The 20,778-nt window shown below is 43.5% G+C and overlaps 1 protein-coding gene across 1 annotated transcript in view; it reads left to right on the forward strand.

Moving 5' to 3' along the window:
* The first annotated feature begins 1,473 nt into the window (after positions 1-1,473).
* LOC115315715 (lysosomal alpha-mannosidase) overlaps positions 1,474-20,778 on the forward strand; it is a 52,817-nt gene continuing 33,512 nt past the window's right edge. Inside the window, exons 1-8 of the mRNA XM_029975011.3 lie at positions 1,474-1,756; positions 7,258-7,360; positions 9,908-10,081; positions 11,323-11,516; positions 14,789-14,894; positions 16,450-16,547; positions 17,086-17,157; positions 17,440-17,556. Coding sequence (XP_029830871.2) covers positions 1,667-1,756; positions 7,258-7,360; positions 9,908-10,081; positions 11,323-11,516; positions 14,789-14,894; positions 16,450-16,547; positions 17,086-17,157; positions 17,440-17,556 — 954 coding nt within the window. The 5' untranslated portion in view covers positions 1,474-1,666. The remainder of the gene's footprint in view (positions 1,757-7,257; positions 7,361-9,907; positions 10,082-11,322; positions 11,517-14,788; positions 14,895-16,449; positions 16,548-17,085; positions 17,158-17,439; positions 17,557-20,778) is intronic.

The following is a 20,778-nucleotide window of genomic DNA, read 5'->3' on the forward strand; positions in this document are numbered from 1 at the left end:
ATTTTGACTGCTAAGTATTCATCTACGTTGTTGTTGTTTTTGTTTTTTTGCCATTTTGTGTTGTTTTGTGCTAACAAACCATTCAGGTAAATCAGATTTGCGCAACTGTCACTGACGTCAATACAAATTACACAATCTGGAAGTATCTTCAGAAGTGATTGAATTTCATTTCTATGCATTTGTACTCTACTCAAGATACTTTACAGTGAAAGTAACTTGAGTAGTATTTTAAATACCTTATGAAGCGGGTATTGAGTAACTTAACTTAAATACTTTTATCGAGTATTTTTTTCAACACTGCATGAGAGTCTAGCCCTCGCCTTTTTTATTTTTTTTTTATTTTCTGTAGAGAGACTGCTGGTATTGCAAGAAGATTGGAATCGTGCAAGTATCGGTTCAAAAACATATTAAAAGTTAATAAAATAAAGCTCTTTGTTCATATACTTCGTGGACACCACAAGAATAGACGCTTCAAGATATAAAAGGTCTTCTAAGCCTATGCTGCACAATAGGAAACACTGTTATAATCAACCCTATCGGAGCTCTACAACCAATCGTATAAATGACACTTTTCTTCTTTTTTTTTCGTGAATGAACTCGTAAAGTTTTAGATACTCAGAGTCTGTGTATAAAGTATGTAGCCCTACTTCCCTGGCTTCCTGACTGGCATTAAAAATATATAAATCATTTTAATGGTGGCTTCAAAAGTGTAATCTCACCTGAGATTGCAAAAAACAAATTAGACGTTAGTTGTTTAGTCCGCAGAAACTTAGACTGCCATGGTATGGCGACGATATTATCAACTTTGAACCAGAATTTTAGCCAGTGCCGTACGACTGCTAGCCGAGGGTCTTCAACATGCATCGCGACATAACGACCGCACGCTGGTGCGATTCTCATACAGAGCGGAACGTGCAGGGGTGGGGATTGAGAGCATGATCCCTTTTTGAGTCGGAAAAAACAAATTAGTCGTTAGTTGTTTATACAGCAGGAGTTTAGTCTGCCAGAACATGGCGACATTGTTACCCACTGTAGATGAGCAATTTAGCCAGTGCGGTACAACCGCTAGCCTGGGGTCTTTAACGTGCACCACGCAGTAGTGATACACGACCGCACGCCGGTACGATGCTCATCCAGATCGAAACGGGCAGGGGTGGGGCTGGAAACCCAGGATCCATGGGTTCTGCAGCGCGAGCTTTCGCTCCACGCGAAACCTAAGAAAAAACGACGAAAGCGAAGTCAGGGTCTCCACAATAACAACAGCCAACGTCCCTCCGACGATACTCAACCATCCACACGCCGTGCTAACGTCGCGGAAACATGCTGGGGACGCGAAATGTCCGCAGTCAAGTGGCTGTGTTTCCAACGTCCGTCTAGGTTCGCGTTACGGGGAGTGAAAGCGCCGAGTGCGGTTATCGTTACCTCGCTGCTATCCGATACATGCGAGGGCACTCGAAAGCGATATGCCGCTCCAATCTCATCTTCCGCTGCGGTCATATAGGAGGAGATCGGCGTTGCCAGTCGGTTGTTGTCCGCGGTTCGTCGTGAAGCGACGCAGCGACCGCAGTCTGAAGATCGCCTGATTCAATTCGACGCAGTGACCCCAAAGCAGCGTTGAAGGCAAGCAAGCGTAAACCGGCCCTGGACGGGAGTTTGCTGCGCTAGGATGGGGTTGGCGACCGTACTCGTTTTTGTAGTGGTAGGCTGCGCGGCAGCCGCGCCGCCCTTCCAAGGTCAACCCAAATGCGGATATGAGGTAAGTTGCGCCTCATCGCTATATGGGGTATTCAGATGACGTTAATGTGCCAGTTTGCTGTTTGATTCCGGAGTGATTAAACATAGTATGTGACTAAGCATTTGAGGCTGCTATCTAAATGTTTCGAATGTTCACTTTCGCCGCGCGCCAGACATCTCATAGTAACAAAATGGTGGACGAAATTAAGTCACTCAATTTTCACTCTTCCATCTTGATGTCTTAGCGTGAAAAATGGCTTTAACGGTCCTCCAGCTGTAAATGTTAATAGTGCAAGCTACGCGTCAATGGGGTAATACAACAACCATTCGAATAGTGCATAAAAAGACCCTGCGGCCTGATGCTTTCGTGGTATACTGTTCGTGCAATGGAGCGGTGTGTTTGCAACCGCTCCAAGAGTGTGAACATGTGTCTAAAGATGCTGCTGTCGCGCAATCCGTGACGACACTTTGCGGTTAAAGGGGTGGTGTAACCACGATAAACTGTAATCACGATCTGCTCACAGAATGGCTCCCCATGGTAGACGCTGTCGCCGATGAAGTGTCTCGCTTTGCCAAAGGGGGGAGGGGGGGGAAGGAGCTCGGTAGAGGCTTTTCTGCGACCCAAACGCGGTTCACAGCCTGTCTAGCGCAGGACGCGCAGGTCGTGATATCTGGGTTTTTTTTTGTTTTTTTTAAACATTTATAGTAGCGTATTTTAACACTTATTGTGGCGTACAGGCTGCAGTAGCAGTAGCACGTAACAGGGCGCGTCCCTCTCATGTTTTACGTTGCTCATGTTTGCTTTTATCGAAAGAACGCGTTCCTCAGGCACGTAGCGCAAAGGTCTTTTTTTTTTTTTTATCTACGACTGCTCTTGTGCCATAATCAAAATAAGTCGCGTTCTCGGATCACACTTGAACAGCCACTGTGCTGCCAGCCGGCGCCTCTATGCTCTGTTCACCCTTAAAGCGAAACTGAAGCGGTTCTGTACTTGAGTAAAAACACATGAATCGTGTTCATTAAGCTTCCAGGATCACAAATGTCTAGATTATTTTCCAATTTGGTGCACGGACCTGATATTGTCCGTCCACCAATGATATAAAACGAACATGATATTCAGATTGGCGAGATAAAACTACTCTAGAATTCACCTCTAACTCGTTTTTGTTTTCAAGAACCTCTTTAGCTTCCCTTTAAGCTGAGAATAGAAGCTTCACCACCTTCAGCGCGATCTTTCTCGCCCTTGCTAACCCAAGTATGAACGCGCAGGCACGCGCAACCAAAGCATTGCGGAAGCCAGGGAGCTCGCGCTGGAGGCGGCGCTTCTAGTCTCAGCTTAAGGGTGAACGGAGCATAGTGACAATTCGAATATGTCAAGCGCCCACTGGTTGACGAGGCTGACGAGCCTGACGAGATGCCGCGATTAAAGCAGGTCAGGACCAGAAAACGCCGCCAAGCCTTGCGCGCCTTCGATGGACATGCGAATACCCTAGGTAACAAAAAAACCTTCATTCATTCATTCATTCATTCATTCATTCACCTTTATTACCAAAACTTAAGGTACTCTGGGTGGATAGCAAGGCTAGGCAGATAGGCGGGGCCAGTAAGCGTGAGTGTCTGCTAGCCAGCCACCCAGAGAAAGAGAATTAAATTGAAACAAAACAACGACAGAAGAACAAACAACATAAAGGAGCATCGGCCCGGATACGTGAGAGTGGAGACTACATCACCGGATACGAAACCCATGCACCGGAATCCCAGCGCCGCCAGGGTCGGGAAAGCACGGCGCAGAGGTCGGGCACGAGTGACGCGCCACACCCGACCGAGACCCGTGTGCTTACGAGTCTCAGCAGAGCACCGACGCAAACTTCGCACCCAATCCGCGCCCGCCGCCACCCCTGACGACGCAGAGACCCCAGCGCGAGGACCCCGACTTCAGGTGTCGCAGCAGGGGGACACCCCATTGCTGGCGGAGGCGTGAGAATTCACGGCAAAAGGCGGCTGAGTCAGTCCGGCTTTGCGGCAGTGGAGCTAGAGCGAATTGACGTCGGGAAGTCATAGCGTGACGAAACGCTGCGACCGCGGCAGTGTACTACAAGGTCCGCGCCGGCACACTTTTTTATGGGCAGGTCAGGATTACAGTAGGTCGTGGGTGCGGCGATACTTGTACTTTGCGCAAATATCACTTAGAATGAATCTGTGACATTTATAACCTATGAAACATCAGTTTTAGAGCGCAGCTCTTAGGCGTCCGTTTCCGGCTTGAGCGGCGTCGCCGTTGCCGTCGGCGTCAGCGTATCCGCGCGGTGCATTATGGGAAATGTCCTATAATGCACCGCGCAGGACCGTCGTGACGTCACTCGTGACGTCACGTGTGACGTCACGAGGGTCCCGCGCGGTGCATTATGGGACATTTCCCATGATGGAACGCGCGGGGAGGAGCAGGAGAGGGCGAGGGTGAGGGGAGGAGGTCGAGAGGAGGGGAGGAGGAGGAAGAGGAGGAGGGGAGGGGAGGAGGAGGAAGAGGAGGAGGGGAGGGGAGGAGGAGGGAGGAAGAAGCTAAGGGAGGAGGAGGTGGGAGGGGAGGGGAGAGGTAGGAGGAGGGAGGAGGGGAGGAGGAGTAGCAGGGAGGGCGAGGAGGAGGGTATATATTCCCCTCAGTGCCCTTTCCTCCTCCTCCTCCTCCTCAAGAGCTGCGCTCTCATTCGGCGTTACAGGGTGTTGTAAACGTCTTTCATATTTTGTTTCCTGCATAATGGTAGTCGCAGAAACAAGTAGGGAAAAGCGAGTAGCGTTCACACACTCAACTCGCAGCCAGAACAACCGGCCCCGGGGTCTGGATTCAATTATATGCCGCCAGTGTTTATCATATCGACGTGCTGGGGTCGGCGAAGCACAAGACACGCGCCAAGTTCCAGACTTTGTTAGTGTTCGGCAACTGTCGTCATTGTAGCGATTAGGCACGAGCCACTATCCGAACGGTTTTCGAGCTGTTGATTATCACGAGCCACAATCGAGTGCTCACGCAATTTTCGGGTTCAATCTATAAATCTTTGCAAAAATGGCCTTCTGCACGCTGCCATTTTCGTCTGCTGGGCTGTGGAACGCCTTCTGAACATGCGCTGTTGATCTGCTGTGCGGTATATCGGACGCTGCGCATGCGTCCACAGCTCAGTGACTCTGCATTTTTCGCCCGGGTGATAGGCAATGCAAAGGTCTATAAGCCGCATTCAAATATCGTCACTCGGGGATTATACCAGGGGCCCTAAACTCGTCAAATACAAAGTTGGAGCCGAAAGTTCGCGGAGCGCGCCAATTGGACGCTGGTGAAAAAAGTGCGAAGTCATCGTCGTGATAGTGCAATCAGCACGTTCTGCGAACTTCGTGCCCAACTTTATGTTTGACGAGTTCAGCGACCCAGGGGCCCTAAACTCGTCAAACACAAAGTTGGAGCCGAAAGTTCGCGGGACGCGCCGATCGGACGTCGGCGACAGGAACGCGAAGTCATTGTCGTGAATGCGCAATCGGTGCACTCCGTCAACTACGGCCCAAACTTTGTGTTTGAGGAGTTTAGGGCCCCTGCACTGCAACATCCTGGCTACGCTATAAAAAAAAAATTGAAAGAAAACGCTCGCTTTTATGTGTGAAATTACACCGTGTTTTATATTTTTGGTTGTGGGACCTTGTAGGCGCACCTGTCTACGATTTTTCATCTTTCTGCACAGCCTAGCACGCCACCCAAAACGAAATTATTTGCAAACAATAATTATAGTTGTTATTCTTGGTCAGTGGCATTGCGTGCGAGCATGCTTTGCAATGCCACTGACCAGTGAGCTCATGTAAAGTTAAGGACACTCAAACAAAGTATCGTCGCTCCGTTCCTTTAAAGGAACAGTGCGCAGCTGCATGTGGACTTTTTTTCATGTCACACGATTGGATATGTGTCCTAACTAATTTAACTTTAAAAAAAAAGTGGGTTACGACCGAGCCCAGATTGCTAGAAGAGTCTGTGAATTTGGGCGCATTGAAAAAAGGAAATGTTACCATCGCTGTTTTCGATTTGTGTATGAGATTCGTTACTTCATAGTGGTGACGGCGTTTTCTTAAGCGTCACGTTTCCCGATAATGAGATATCAAAAACGCGGTCTTTCCCAATAATTACCTGGCTCATGCTCGCTGAGCCAGGCAATTATTTATCATGCCCAATAGACATGATGAGTGGTCCCTTGGGCGACGGCGTAATCTAATTTCTTCGATATCATCGAGATAATACGTGCTTCCAATCATACGTTGAAGGTGACACCGCTGTCGTTTTGTATGACACGCGTCCACCCCATATCAAGTTCAGTGCTGAACGAAACGAAAAGGAACAACAGAGCGCGTGGCCTCGTGTACCTGTGGCACCATCTTCCAAAAGAACCTGCGGTATCCAGTGTCGCGACTCGCACATGCACACAAGTGAGCCGAGCGCTCAATGGCTGTTCGTGCTCGGTGCGCAATCCCTAGGAGCTGATCGACGCTGGCTATAAGCTTGCAACATGACGTATATTTTTCTTTTCTTTCCAGAGGGGTGCGCATATTTATCTCTTTCAAAAGGTTAAAGCTCTGGAAAAAAAGTGACAACCACTGTAATGAGCACGGTCTTTGACAGTAAATAATTTTGTAGCATTATGAAACGTGTGTTCTTTTGTTAGACTGACTAAAATAAATTATCTTGCTTTTTCGCTGCTTTTCTTCTTTTTTGTTTGTTTGTATATTTAAGACAACATACGCTCATGACTTTTATGACAGATAAATAAATAAATTGGTAGTGGCATGCCATGAAAAAAAAAAAAAGCGGCTACTTTCTTGCTTTTTGTTTTGTTGGAATCAACTATCGGGGATCGCACCCCGAGCCCGAACAGCCGCTGACTACATGGCTCAGCTACGCAGATGCGCGACTCGTAGCACTAAATCGCACGCAGGTGTGGCAGCAGCTGTAGGCGAGGCCACACTCTCCGCTGGTCCATCTCGTTTCGTTGAGCACTGTACCTCAGCAGACTGTGGATATTTCTAACACTCCCCTTATTTTCTACACTCTCTCCCAAAGGTCTAGTAAAATAGAATGTGGAATAGCAAAGAATATAGATGGACAGCGAAAAAGCGGAGGACAGCGAAGAATAATTAATGAAGCCTAGTGAAGAATAGAGAATGAGGCCCAGTAATGAATAGTAATGAAGAGTGCAAAAATAGTGGGTATGCCAAGGCTCAATGCCAACAAATTACTATCATGTAGTCGTTTTGTGCATGCATCGCTGATATATGCGAACATCTTGAGCTTCCTTGATCGTCGCTTTCCTTTTTTTATTCTTTGTGGGGCTGTCATTAGGTTGCGACGGATGTTCTGCACACCTCAATTGCAGGAAACACAATCATAGTGTTTAGGTAACCAGAAAACGGCACATAGCTGGAAGTATCAGGACTCCGTATGTGGCAAGTGTGGCTTGCATTTTATTTTGAACCGTGTTCTTTAATCAATTTCAGAGTTGTCCAGCCACAAAACCGGGAATGCTGAACGTGCACATTTTGGCGCACACGCATCTGGACTTGGGGTGGCTGAAGACGGTGGACCAGTACTATTCTGGAAGTACGCAGTTCGTTCGTTTTTTTTTTTTTTTGTGATCTTACTAGAAAACAGTGCTTCGATTAAAAATAAAGGTTGAGGCATCAAGCTGAATGCACCCCTCCGCGGTACGCTGTAACTGAAGTACAAATATAAAAGGGCTGCTAGACATGCAACTTGAAAAGTGCGCAATAATGGACCGAGATATCGGAACGAAAAATGCGTGGAACTTTTTCCGGGCCTCCGAGCTATTGTGTGTCGTCGTCGGGTCTAGTAAGCATTAGTCAAACAACCCGAACTGATTTTATGCCTTTACGTTTTAATCCTTTTTCTGTCAAGATCTCGGAAAACTTGGACAAAAGTCAAATATTCGATAGCCTCCTTGATACTTCTATAAACGAAACATATACTTTGTTTTACAGCGTAGACTTTTCAGTGTTAGATGTTGCTGTAAGAACACAATATCCTCTCGCACAATATCTTTAGAAAAAGAACACTCGGCGAACAGTAAACACAACTATTTTGATATAGTTCGGTCTGAGAACGTTAACCACTGTAGTCTTTAGGCTACGCAAAAGAGAAGGGGTTTTCAGGCTCTACTTAATATGATCCTACAATGACCTACAGCGAAAGCCACGGGTCGCCAGGGCCCGTCAAGAGTAAAATCGAAACCACCCAATCTATAGACGATTGCAAGCTGGGCGACTGGCCCCAGCCATGTCTCTGCTCGAGCAGGCACGCCTGTGCGATTACGAGCTTGCCAAAGCTACGTTCACCCGCGCGTTGCACGCGGTTGCACGTATGGGGCACCACTTGTGGCGCCATGCTTGCAATTGTCTATAGCTTCATGTTTCTCCGCTTTCATGCGCACATCGGAGCATTAAGCCGGAGTCACACTGCTCAAACATCATACAATAGACAGTCTGCAAACACGAGTCGACGCAATATCCGTGGTTTGAATGCCGCCTGCTAAGTTTCTCATTGAGTTTCTCATTGAACTCATTGCCGTGCGGCATCCGAAGCACGATCTCGCGGTGACTCGCGTTCGAATCTATTTTGTATGATGTATAAGCACTGTGACCCAGGCATGGGTTCTAACTGACTCGTGCTTGGTCCTGGACGCCCGTAGCATTGGTCGTAGTCCATCGTAGGACGAAACTAATATAGACCAAAAAGAACGAGAACACAAAAAAATTGGGTTTCAGTAGACAGGACACGTCAGAGAGTGTGAACAACTAAAACAAAACGAAAAACATTGAATCGTAGATTTACATTTACACGAAATGGAAACTGAGAGCGGTGAGAGCTTTTACAAATAAAACTAGAATTATGAAAACGATAAAAGTTATTGGTTTTTCCAATTCTTATAAGTATTGTATAAAATAAAATAAAATTTGCATAAATATGCCATGCTTAAGTAGCCCTGTAGTCCAAAAGATTCAGGATATTGCGAGCCTTCTATGCGTGCGCCAAAGTGAGAAATTTAAGAAATGTTTGAAGTCAATTTCGTGCTCAGGCACACAGTACAGGCTGAATTATTCTGGTAAGGTATCATTGATCCCTAGCGTTAACTGTCCGAAAACAAAATTTTCAATTCGTTTTCACTCATTGAGACCAGATATATTTTAACTTACTGAAAGCAGCTCTTGAGTAGCACCAACCAATTACAACCACGTCGTTGTGTCATCTGGTGAAACCTCTAAGAAGTGGTATTCAAGAAAAAAATAATAAAGCAAACGCTCAAATAATTTACTATATTGAGAGTGGTAGTGGACGCTGAACTACCGAAAACCTTTCCCTCTATACTCTATCTTATAGCTCCGGTTTCTCTTCTCATTATATTGTCACGAATGACAATTGATGAGGCGATAACTGAAGAAACCAAACGTTTAATGGGGCGAACTTGTGCCCAAAACAAAAAGGGAACAGATGAAAACAGCAGAGCGTCGCGGGCGTCGATGTCGGCGAAACCGCAGGATCGAGCGCTGGGGCGAGACTGACCGCAGATCGCCATGTGGAGCCCCTTATGTACGCGCGTTGGCTTCTGGAACAATCAGCCTAGAAGGTTCGGCGACTAAAACATTCGGAACTCGATCAGACGAGAACGCTGTCGAACTCACGAGAACGCAATGTTGAAAGAATAAATAAAAGAACATTCCACTGACTGGAATCGAACCTAGAGACTTTCCGCGTGACAGTCAAGCGCGGTAACCACTCGGCCACGCACGCGGTCGCTCGCCGACGCGCGTGACCATATTTACAATATTGTTCAGTTAAAAATTAATCACTCGTTTTTGTTTTTAGAGATATGTGTCTATTTAAATACAAAACTCAAACACACAAGAGATCATTGTCTAACAATATAAAATAAAATTGCCTGAATTATCAGTTTTTCCATCCGTTCTTGGAACGAGGTCTTTCTTTCTCTTTCCCATTCGGCTTAGAGTGTTTGACGCTAAATTTGTCTGCTTGTTTTAGGTGCTTATTCATCTGTTAAGTATTTACCGAATCCTTTAGGTTCACACGCTTACCGGTATACTATGTATACTCCATTTTTTCTTTATCTCACAGGTAAAAACTACCTTGCAAACGCCGGTGTCCGTTACATATTCGACGGCATTCTTCCTGAACTGGAGAAAGATCCCAGTCGCCGCTTTATATATGTCGAGACAGGCTTTTTCGACATCTGGTGGAGACATCAAACCGACTCCATCAAAGAGCGTTTCAACAAACTGGTGCAATCAGGTAATGCCTATTATGCCTTACACTCTAAAAAAAAGGGTATCACCTTACACCCTTTTGTCCCATATAACACACCTCAAAACTTCATTTCGACGTACAGCGCCCTAGAGTCGAACAGACGGCACGAAATTTTACCAGGGGCTTGATAACGGTGCAATATAACTTATTAAATTGCTAAAGCACGTATCAAAGACCAAAGAAAGAAAACATGAAGCTTTTGCAGTGCGGCCAAGAAAACTCTGATAATCTTTTTTGTAGTCAATAATACGTACATCAGCTATCTTAATAAGTTGTACCACACGGCTATCAAGCCCCTCGTAAACTTTGGGGCCGCCTGTTCGATTATGGGGCGCTGTACGTCGAATTGAAATTTTGGGGTGTATTATATGGGACAAGGGGTGTAATAATACACCTTTTTTTCTGAGAGTGATGCGATACATTGTATACAATGTATCGCATCACGATTTTACGTGTCTGGAAAATAATATTCAAAACAAGTGGAATAGATGATTAGTATATGTATATATGTGTGGTTAGCTGATCTTTGCGGTAAGTCGGCTATTTAATTAAAGTTTGTTAATTAACGTTTTAATTAGTGAAAATAGACATACGGTTCCAATTAGAGACTTACTGAGCGTGATCCAAACCACTAAATCAACTTTTTTATGACGACTTGAAGCTCGTAGGAAACTCGGGGCGCACCAAAATTACCGCTCGTGCAGCAGGCGCAAAGCTAGCAGTGGTGAAACGCGGATGATAACCTAATCATTCGCTTTCCGCAACTGCTAGCTTTTCGCCTGCCGCGCGAGTAGTAACTTTGGTGCGTCCCCGAGTTTCCCACGAGTTTCAAGTCCTTCTAAAAAGAGTTAACTTAGCGGCTTTTGATGATGCTCAGTAAGTCTCTAATGGGAACTAATGTGTATTTTTACTAATTAAAAATTAATTAACGAGATTTAATTAATTAGCCGACTTATCGCAAAGATTTGCCACCCATATAATGTCCCCCTGGCAGTATAACTCACCCGCACAAACCGCATAAGTGAAACTTTGAGTAAGACGGATGTGAATTCGCTGAACATGTAGATGCAAAAGCAACGGTTAGTCATACCATGTACTTTTAGATACATTCTTGATTAGTGTTTGAACATACTACTGGCAGCTTTGTCACTAATGCATAGAGCTTTAGGCACACTTCAGGCGTAATTCATAAACGCGGTTTTATTAATGCACTTGTTCACTTTCAGGTCAACTGGAGTTTATCAGCGGCGGCTGGGTGATGAACGACGAAGCCGGTGTCCACTACTCGAACACCATCGACCAAATGACGTACGGTATTCGGAGACTCAAGGACCTGTTCGGAGACTGCGGAATTCCCAGGATTGGCTGGCAGATTGACCCGTTCGGACATTCGCGAGAATACGCATCCATCCTTGCACAGGTACGAAACGAGAACATCGCTTAACTATTTTGCGGCCTTTGCGTTTTTTTTTTTCTTCTTGTTAAATATTGCGTTAATTCCACTATACCGTTTAAGTAGCCACATATCAATGGGTTTTGAATTAGCCCAGCCACCGACTAGATATATAATATTCAACTGAGTGGCTACACGATTTTCATCCATATCAGGACCTATACTCGGCGTCAACCCTTCTGTGTTAGACTAAAATCTAGCGTAGCTTCCACGGTGCTGCAGACCCGTACTGCTGCGAGAGCACGTGCCTTTGTTTTAGGTCTCGTTCGCATGCGCTCGAGCAAGTCGCTCATTTCCCTCTACTACGCATTTATACATAGTCATCTTAACTACTGCATATCTTCGTGGGGAAATACTTATCGCACACATTTGTCTCCATTGCAGCACGTCCAAAATCAAGCATTTTGTATCATCACCTTTAGTCACTTTTCATCTGATATTTCTTGGTTTTTCCGTGCTTTTAATATTTTATCTGTTAGCAATTTAAATAAACATACCCTCGGGTTACTTGTGTATAATTTCGTGAACGGCAAACTCGCTCTAACACTTCTTAACGATAATCAGTTTCCACAGCATAAGATAACTCGATTCGCATTTCATCATAACTTGTTATTGCCTAAGCCTAGGACTAACTACGGTAAATTTACCACCAACTTCTCAGCCACGGCTGTGTGGAATTCATTACCTTTAGCCATCAAGCAATCACCATCAATTCACGTGTTTAAGCAGAAACTTCGCATATTTCTTCAGTCCTTTTAGTCATACATTGCTGTCATGACGTCATTGTGTATCTCTCTTTTTGATAATTGCCGTTTTGTCTCATATTATTGTCATTAGTACTGCATTTCACTTATTCTCAAAATTGATTTGCAATTCCAACTGTTATAACCTTGCTCTGTTTATTCAGTGTTATTTTATTTATAAGTTTATAATTATTATGAGTGTTTAACTTACTGTTATTTTGTTCATTTTATATCACTGCAATAAGTTCTGTGTTTCACTTATTCATGTCATAATTTATTTTCTATTCTGACTGCTGTAAATTTGTTTTATTATTATTGCTACCATTAACAGGAGGTCCCTTTCCAGTCTCTGACTCTGGGACCTCCTTCTGTAATATTTCTAATGTATTTACCTTTGATCTACGCACAATAAAACCAACCAACCAACAAAGTTGGAGCACTGCGACAGCTACTCCCTTGACACCGTAGTACAAAATAACTGACGCCGGTTATAGTCGTTTTTTGTTTCCCGTCGTTCTCACTTATGTGGGTTCCGTATCGGGTATTCGGGACGAAAAAATGATAAATCATTTTAATCTGTAATATGCCAGAAATTATAGGTGAGCCCAAACAAGAATGTGTGATAATCACGCATTTTTTCGTAAACACCTTCCAGCGGCGTGGACAAGTCAAAACGACGTTTTACCGCATACTAGAATTGACGACATTCAAGATTACTGCGCCCCTGTGGAAAATCTGTATAATGCTTACATTACATGGAAATAATCTTAAAAAGGAGGGAGATAATATACTACTGAGGCATTCTTCCCCTACTTTTCAAAATATATCGCCTTTACGTGATTCTCTGAGTGTCACGGAGGTGGTAATTAGAAAAAAAAAAAAAAAAACTTTAGCTCTGGGCATTTGATAAATTAACCTACCAATTAATCGATTAATGCTTTAATCGCGATTAATTTTTAACCGGTTAGTCAGTTAGATTTTGACAGACAAACAACAAAGTAAAAATTTAACGCGTTCCCCACGGAGACGGGGAGGAGCACACCTGTATGAAGGCAAACTCGAGGTGAAATGTTGACTTAGAGTAAACTGCAGGGGCGATATTTGTAACTCCAAACGAGTGGATAAGGTTACACGTGTAGAGGCCGCTTGAACGCCGCGCGAGTGTCTGTCTACCGCAGCAGAAACTATTGCGAACAATGAAAGGAGTTTGCTATTGCCGGAAAATGTCAACGAACCTCTTTGCCCCTGTGGGAATAATTTCTGTGTGGATGTCTTTTCGCTGTTGTCAACTGCAGATCGAGGTTGATTTAAAGTCTTAAAATTGTGTATTGCGCCTTTTATCACATATTCAACAAAGGCCATTGAAACGTTTAATTTTGAAATTTTTTAAAATATATTATGTATGGCAATGAACCAAACCGATTAATCGATTAATTATTCGATTAAAGGAATTAGAACAGAACAAAAAATTGTTTATGATTTTTTTATGAAACTAGGACCAGGTTTCTATACTCCGTCTCAACATAAAGAGGGAAAAGGCCGACTGCATAGACCACAGCCAATGAGGGCGCCACAGCGAAGCACGTGACAGCGCTTCACGGGTGTGCATTGAAGTGGTCCGTTCTCGCGTGCCTCGTTCTGACGCCGTAATTTTCGCACTGGTGGCGTGGCTTCTATTGTTTGCCGAGTTATGGTGGAAAGAAATAGAGATTGTAAAGTAGTTAGTAATATCGTATCTTTCAGAATATAGTCCGCACTTGGTGCATAGTCCGCAGGGGCATTTTTGGAGTCAAAAATATATGTTTTGGCTTCGATAGTCCACATGCGGTGGACAGACCGGACGCCGTGCATAGTCCGAACGCAAAAATTATCATACACAGCACACCTAAACAAATGCCTGCTGTATTAGCTCACAAAGAAGCTTGTATCATACATGAATCAACATTAATGTACTCCGTTATTCATAAAATTCTTTACGTCTTGTCACAGTGAACGATTAAGAAAAGAAAATAAATCCTCGTAGAGTCCGCACCTGTAGATAGTCCGCATCGGGTAGAATTTAAACTTTTAAACATCTATAGTTCCCGGTCAATAGCCCGGAAAATACGGTACTACTCGAACAAAACGTATAGTTTGGCCATACCCCCAAATACCGCAGTATTTAGGATGCATTCGTGGTAAAATATAACGTTAAATGTATTGGGAACGTTTTTCTGCTATTTTTAGTGGGAAAGGTCAGAGGTCAAGCGTAACTCGGGTTTTTCTGACACCTCTGCGGGGAAAAGAAGGTGTTAGAAAAAAGCTGTTTTTTTGTGTGTGTGTGTGTTTTTTTTTGTGACACGTCAAAAAACTTTTGTGTTAAATACACCCTCAGACAGAGGTTATAGTTAACAGTAAATATAATTGACAAAATTTAGATCCGTTTTTTTCTGGATAGAAAAAAAAAATAAAGATTCCAACACGATGAAAGAGAGAGAACGGTGTTTCTTTCTACAGATTGGAATGGATGGCTACTTTTTTGGGCGTCTCGACTACCAAGACAAGACTCTACGCCAAACAGAAAAGCGAATGGAATTTATTTGGAGGGCCAGCGAAAATCTCGGTGACGTTACCTTGTGTACTTTTGTCCGCTATAGTTAAGCAGTGAACATCATCCTGACTTATAGTGTGCACTGCGCGGTCCTAGTAGATTATTAGCAGAACGCGAGCGTTAATAATATAAATACGTAAGCGTATCTTGGCGGTCAGTTGGTCGCCTTCAGCTTACAGGACTTAAAGATCTCTCTGCAAAAGTCAGAGGTTTGGTGCTATTATATTCGAGTGTCAGTTCTTCATAAAGGACTAAACACATATGTTTCGGATAAACGGCAAATAAATATGTGTTATAAGTAGTTCGACGAGGACAGCAAGACTTAAAGGGAAGCTGAAACAGTTCTTGAAAAGAAAACGAGTTAGAGGGGAATTCTGGCGTATTTTAATACCGTGAATCTGAATATCATGTTTGTTTTCCCCAAAGGTGTAACTATATGCAAAAAAAAAAAAAAACGAAAAGCCTGCAACCAGTCGTGACGTCATACTCGGGTATTTTGGCACCCAAGCGAGTGTCGCTCGCGTGCGCAGCGCGTGCAATTGCAAGCTAGCCAGGTATTTTCCCCGGCACTGAAACAAGTCGTAACGTCTCTTTCTGACCTTTTTTTTCTTCGAATAGCAAGCGTTTGCGTGCATAGCTTCGATAGGCGCTGAAGATGCGTGAGATCGGTTACTATGAAAGCGCCTTTTATGACGTCATGCCTCATGAAGGAGGGGCTTCAGTAATACTTTGAAAATTAATTTCTGCACCCTGCGTGCACTAAATAAAAAAAGAACAGAATGACCTCGATATTCGTGATCCTGGATGCCAAATGAAGACGATTGAAATGTTTTTCCTCAAATGCACAACCGCTTCAATTTACGTTTAAAAAGTTATTTTTTTTTTTTTGTTTCTTTTGTAAGGATGTTTGGATGCCTTCGGTGCCAAAGATTGGAGTTAGAAACCTATACCGTGAAGGACTTATTTTTCGCGGGCTCAATATTTCGCGATTTAGGTAAAAGCTGAAGTTTTGGAATAATTCTCGGGTTTTAATTTTCGCGACGCGGTGGGATCTCAATATATATTCTAATGTGCTTACACTTTAACGGAATTGCTCGAGGGACCTATTTTTCGCGAATTGTAGGCGTATCGCGAAATTCACGAAAATTAGGTCCTTGCGAAACTTTAGTCGTTTACAGTATCTTATAGGGCTCTAATATAATATTACATTATCTACAGAAATACTTAATCTTTACTACCGACATTTGAAAATTTGCGGTAATAATATTATTATTATAAAATTCGCCTTCATGAGACATGTGCCCGCTGCCTCGAAACTTTTGTATCACGCTCGCACTGCAGTGTTTACTTGAACAGGTGTATCTCTCTGTAGTAATTAGAAGTCACTATTGTATAAGGCAGGTGACTGGTATACCTTTTTGATAGAAACCCCAGACGGAGGAAACTAACTCTGAGAAATCTGCAATGCGCTCTCGCGTTTATTGCACATTTCACCGGCGGCTTTCTAGTTGATTGTGAGACTCTTAAATCTTTGACCTAACCTGCGCTAACCGTGTCCGTATTTCAGGGAAAAGTGCTGACATCTTCACTGGCATTCTTCCGAGCGTCTACAGCCCCCCAAAAGGATTTTGCTTCGATGTGCACTGCGACGACGAGCCGATTGTGGTAAAGCCTTAAAGTTTAAAGGGACCATGCAACGATTTTCCTAGATTTGGGTAACTCGCTGTCAGAACGTTCTCTTTACTTTCGGAAAGCGGGGACCAGGTACGCGTTCTGCTATACCCGCACTATTTTTTTTTTCACAGACGCAAAAAAAATGTTTATGAGACTGATATATTTCTCCTTTTCTCCTCGAGTTTAATTTTGTTGTTTTTATATGTAAAAACACGATCATGTATACCACTTCCAAGACGTTATTACAAAACCTTCCTACAAAAAAAAAAAAAAACACCAAAGAGAAGTAAGGCTTTTACTTGGTAATATAAAACCCCTTGTGCCTGATCTTTAAAATTATAATGGGGCCATTAGAAACCTGGCAAGATCCGAAACATGTAGCAGCAGAATTTTACCGGAAAGTCGAAATTATCTCACGATGACGCCCTAGTTTAGAACGGTTCCCTATTACCAGCTTGCGTTTAATCATTCCCTTCAACCAGCTGTCGCTAACAATCCATGTTTTCTTTCGCCAATGATTTCTTTTTAGGACGACCCCGAGAGCGACGAGTACAACGTTCCTTCGAGACTTGCAGATTTCATGGCCTACGTGCGTGAGCAGGTAACCAAATACAACACCAAGCAGACAAATAAAATTATCTGTTCGAGGTTGATCGCAAAAATATTTGTAGTACTTTTCATAAAATATATTTTATTCCTCCTGCGACAGCCATTGACCTTACGTTAACTAGCTAACTTTCATACTTAACTCTATATGCTCTTTAGAACCAACCATTAAAAAGAACGAGCTGGGTTTTATGAGAAATTTGGAGCGCGCACACGTGTATTAACTCGCACACGTGCGTCCGTGAGGTAGTGCCTCCAATCTATCTTGTTTTCTTAGCAAAACTTCTACAAAACCAACAACATGCCGGTGACCATGGGAAACGATTTCAACTACCAGAGTCCTCCTCACTGGTTCATCAACCTGGACAAGTTGATCAAATACGCAAACCAAAACGTAAGTTAGAATTACCTTTTCTTCAGCTTGCCGCTTTTCTAAAGTAGGGTGAACATACTCGCGTAGTTTTCACGCGACTTCGAAGCATTGATTGACACGGGACGCTTGGCTGCTCTATATAAGTATAAAACATTTAAAAGTTCTAAAATATTGTATAGGTTGTTTTAATTTCTTCTTTCAAAAACTGCATATACTTGAAGCCCATATTATAGTCGGCCACCGGGTTTGGTATTTTGTCGTAATTTTTTTCTGATTACTTCATCAGCGTTTCTATCAGCTTATGCCGCACTCGCATTAGCTCCGGAGCGATATAATCACGTCACGTCCTGCCTTTTTTAAGCTTCGGACGCGGTGACTACGGAGATTCTATAATAAGATAAACTGTTCTGACCATGCGCTGAACAAAAACTATATAAAAAAAGAGTTTTTTGTTCTCAACGTATTCTTTGTTGTGCCAAAAAAAAGAAACTAATATTTTTTTTTGTCGCAAGAAATACCCCTTTTTCCTCCTTTCCTTGACGTGGCGAAAACAGCACACAAGTCGTGTCATGCGTTTGTTATAACCACCAGGAGATGGCACCCCTACAGATGTCTACATCGTTGGGCTTGATTTTCATCAAATTCAAAGAGAACCCCCTGGAAGCCTGAAGGGTGGTTCATACCAAGGATGAGCAGTATCGCGACAGAAAAGTACCTCGATCCTAGGCGGAAAGATTAGAATTTCACGAAAAAGGGAGGGGGGTCCTACCCCCCCCCCCCCCTCCTTCTTCCTTACCCCGTGCGCCCCATTCCGAAGTCCCCGAAATTAGGGTACCTGCTTGAAAAATAGAGCGAAATAACGGGACAAAAAGAGAAGGAGCACACAGAACGGACTCGTCTGTCCTCGGTGTTGTTTTTAGTCATGTCGCCCAACAACCAACGAGAACAGCAATCTACTCTTTTACAGTACTTTCTTTCCCGAGGAGCTCATTATGTGGGAACGAACGGGGGAGGGGGGCGCTTTGTCCCTTTTGTGAAATTTCCGGGGTAAGGCTTGGGCCCCTAAACCCCTTCCGTAGTCGGCACCTATGACCGCGACCGTATTTCAGAAATGCATTTTGTATTTATATTTCTGTATCTCAATGCACTTTTTCTACTGTATTTTGATTTTCTTTAATAAAATACAATTTCAGGAGTATTCCTGGTATCACGATATTTCAGGGGCCAGTGTATCTCGTTACAATTTTTTTTATAGAATCGTTGCCTTCCAAGCAAAAGTTCAAGTTGACATTTTTCTTCTCTTTTTTTTTTGTCTTAAGGGGGAGAGGGGTGTTTAGGGTACACTAAGTTTTTGTTATTGCGCAAACTTGTCCCCGACAATGCTGACCCCCTTTTCTATTCTGCAAATATAAGAAATGTTCCCCTTGACTTCAACGTCGACTATTCTTGAAGATTTCGAAAATTGCAGACACCGACGGCACGTCTAACCAATGTATATAAGAGAACTCCATTTTATTCCGCTGTAACGTCATAAGATTTCTCTGAAAGAGGCGTCCAGATTGGACAAGGACGTGGTAATATCTCGAAGTTATTTGTGAGCACACAAAGTTGATCTAGAATTCCCCGTGATGTTTACTCATGATTGGATGATAATTCCCCAAAAAACAGAGCTCCAACTCTAGTAGGAAGAGTTTTTCAACCCATTAAAAAACTACTGCTCACGCCCCTTATCACTACGCAAAATGTAATATGTTACTTTTGCGAGACATTTATTTCGAATGCAAAAATGCCGACGTCGAAATTCCGGTTCAATCTTGCAGTGAGTTATCGTTTGTTGATTTAAAAAACAATTCATATAATTGTTTAGAATTCTGTGGATCATATATACTTCTTTAGTATTTTCGCATACATTAGCGGGCGCACAACCAGTTCTGCGAAGTATAATAACATCAAAAATAGGCATTTTAGAAGAAAACAAAAACGTTTCAGTACCTGTGTTTTTCTTACAACAAAATGTATTCCTGTATCTGTATTTCAAAATACTTTTTTTTCATATTCAAGTTTATTCCTGATACACATTGCTATGCCCTTTTTAGTATTCTACTTCAGTATCAGTAGTTTAGTAGTCTTGGTCCTGTATCCCAGTATTTGTATAGCCCTATAGTTTTCTAGATAATTTCTCCCCAACCCTTGTTTATACATTTCCCTTTGAGTGTGATCATCTGCATTGCAACCGCTCGTCTCCGCTCATGACGATAAAACACACTGGTGTCGACATGAAGTATCCCCCAGGAGGAACGGCACCCATGTTATACGAGTTGTCACACACCTCACTCTAACACTGTTCCTATCTCGACGGGGTCGTAGGCTTCGCCGTTTTCCAACCCACACTAGAGCAGAGTAAGCAATACTTCGAACAAAGCTGCATTCACAAGTCTGCGGGAGGCACGTCTTACTGCAAGTATGACCACTTGTTCAACTTGTGCGACTTGTTTTTGACTTACCGCCACTAGCCAGTAACTTGTGATTTGATATGTTCTTCTGCGGTAGAGTAAGCACGAAGAAAACATACGAAATAACAACCTTGATGAGCAGTTTTCCGGCGGCTGCACCGCCATTGGTTGCTTCGTAATTGATACGTGTCCTGCGTTATTGAATGAGGAAAGGCGGCAGACACACTTGGCCGGCGCCTAAAGCCATCAAGTTATATCCGGCCTTGTACCTAGCACTTGCGAAATCTCGTCAAAGAAAGACGGAACTAGACGGTTAAGTTTTTGTTGTCGCTTATTTTTGTCACGTCTATACTTGGCTTTAACATAACTTGGCCCAAGAGCAAACGTTACGGCTGCTTCGAGCCAATCGGCGTGACGGAAGTGAAACACGGGACAGCCCTTATTAAAGGTACAGGGCCGAGAGCGTAACCCAAACAGTTGGAGAAGAGGGGTGGGAGAAACTTCCTTCTCACCCATGGACCCTTTTTTGTGAGTTCCAAACATCACTTTTCTTCCCCCATACTCGCTTTCACCCAAAGAAAAGAGGATGTTTTCGCACATTGTTCATACAGCGCGCGAAGTAGTTTTTGCAAGATTTAGTTGTCGGAGGAAGAAGCGATGCGTTTGGCGTTTGAAACATCTACGTCTTGATAACACAACATATATTCAGTCTAAAATGCATCTACAAGTATCTTAATTATCTACATAAAAGGAGAAATTGGTCATGCCCCGCGAGGACCTGGACATTTTT

This window comes from Ixodes scapularis, unplaced genomic scaffold (genome assembly GCF_016920785.2).
Source record: "Ixodes scapularis isolate PalLabHiFi unplaced genomic scaffold, ASM1692078v2 PGA_scaffold3__209_contigs__length_174095766, whole genome shotgun sequence".
Classification (NCBI taxonomy): Eukaryota; Metazoa; Arthropoda; class Arachnida; order Ixodida; family Ixodidae; genus Ixodes; species Ixodes scapularis.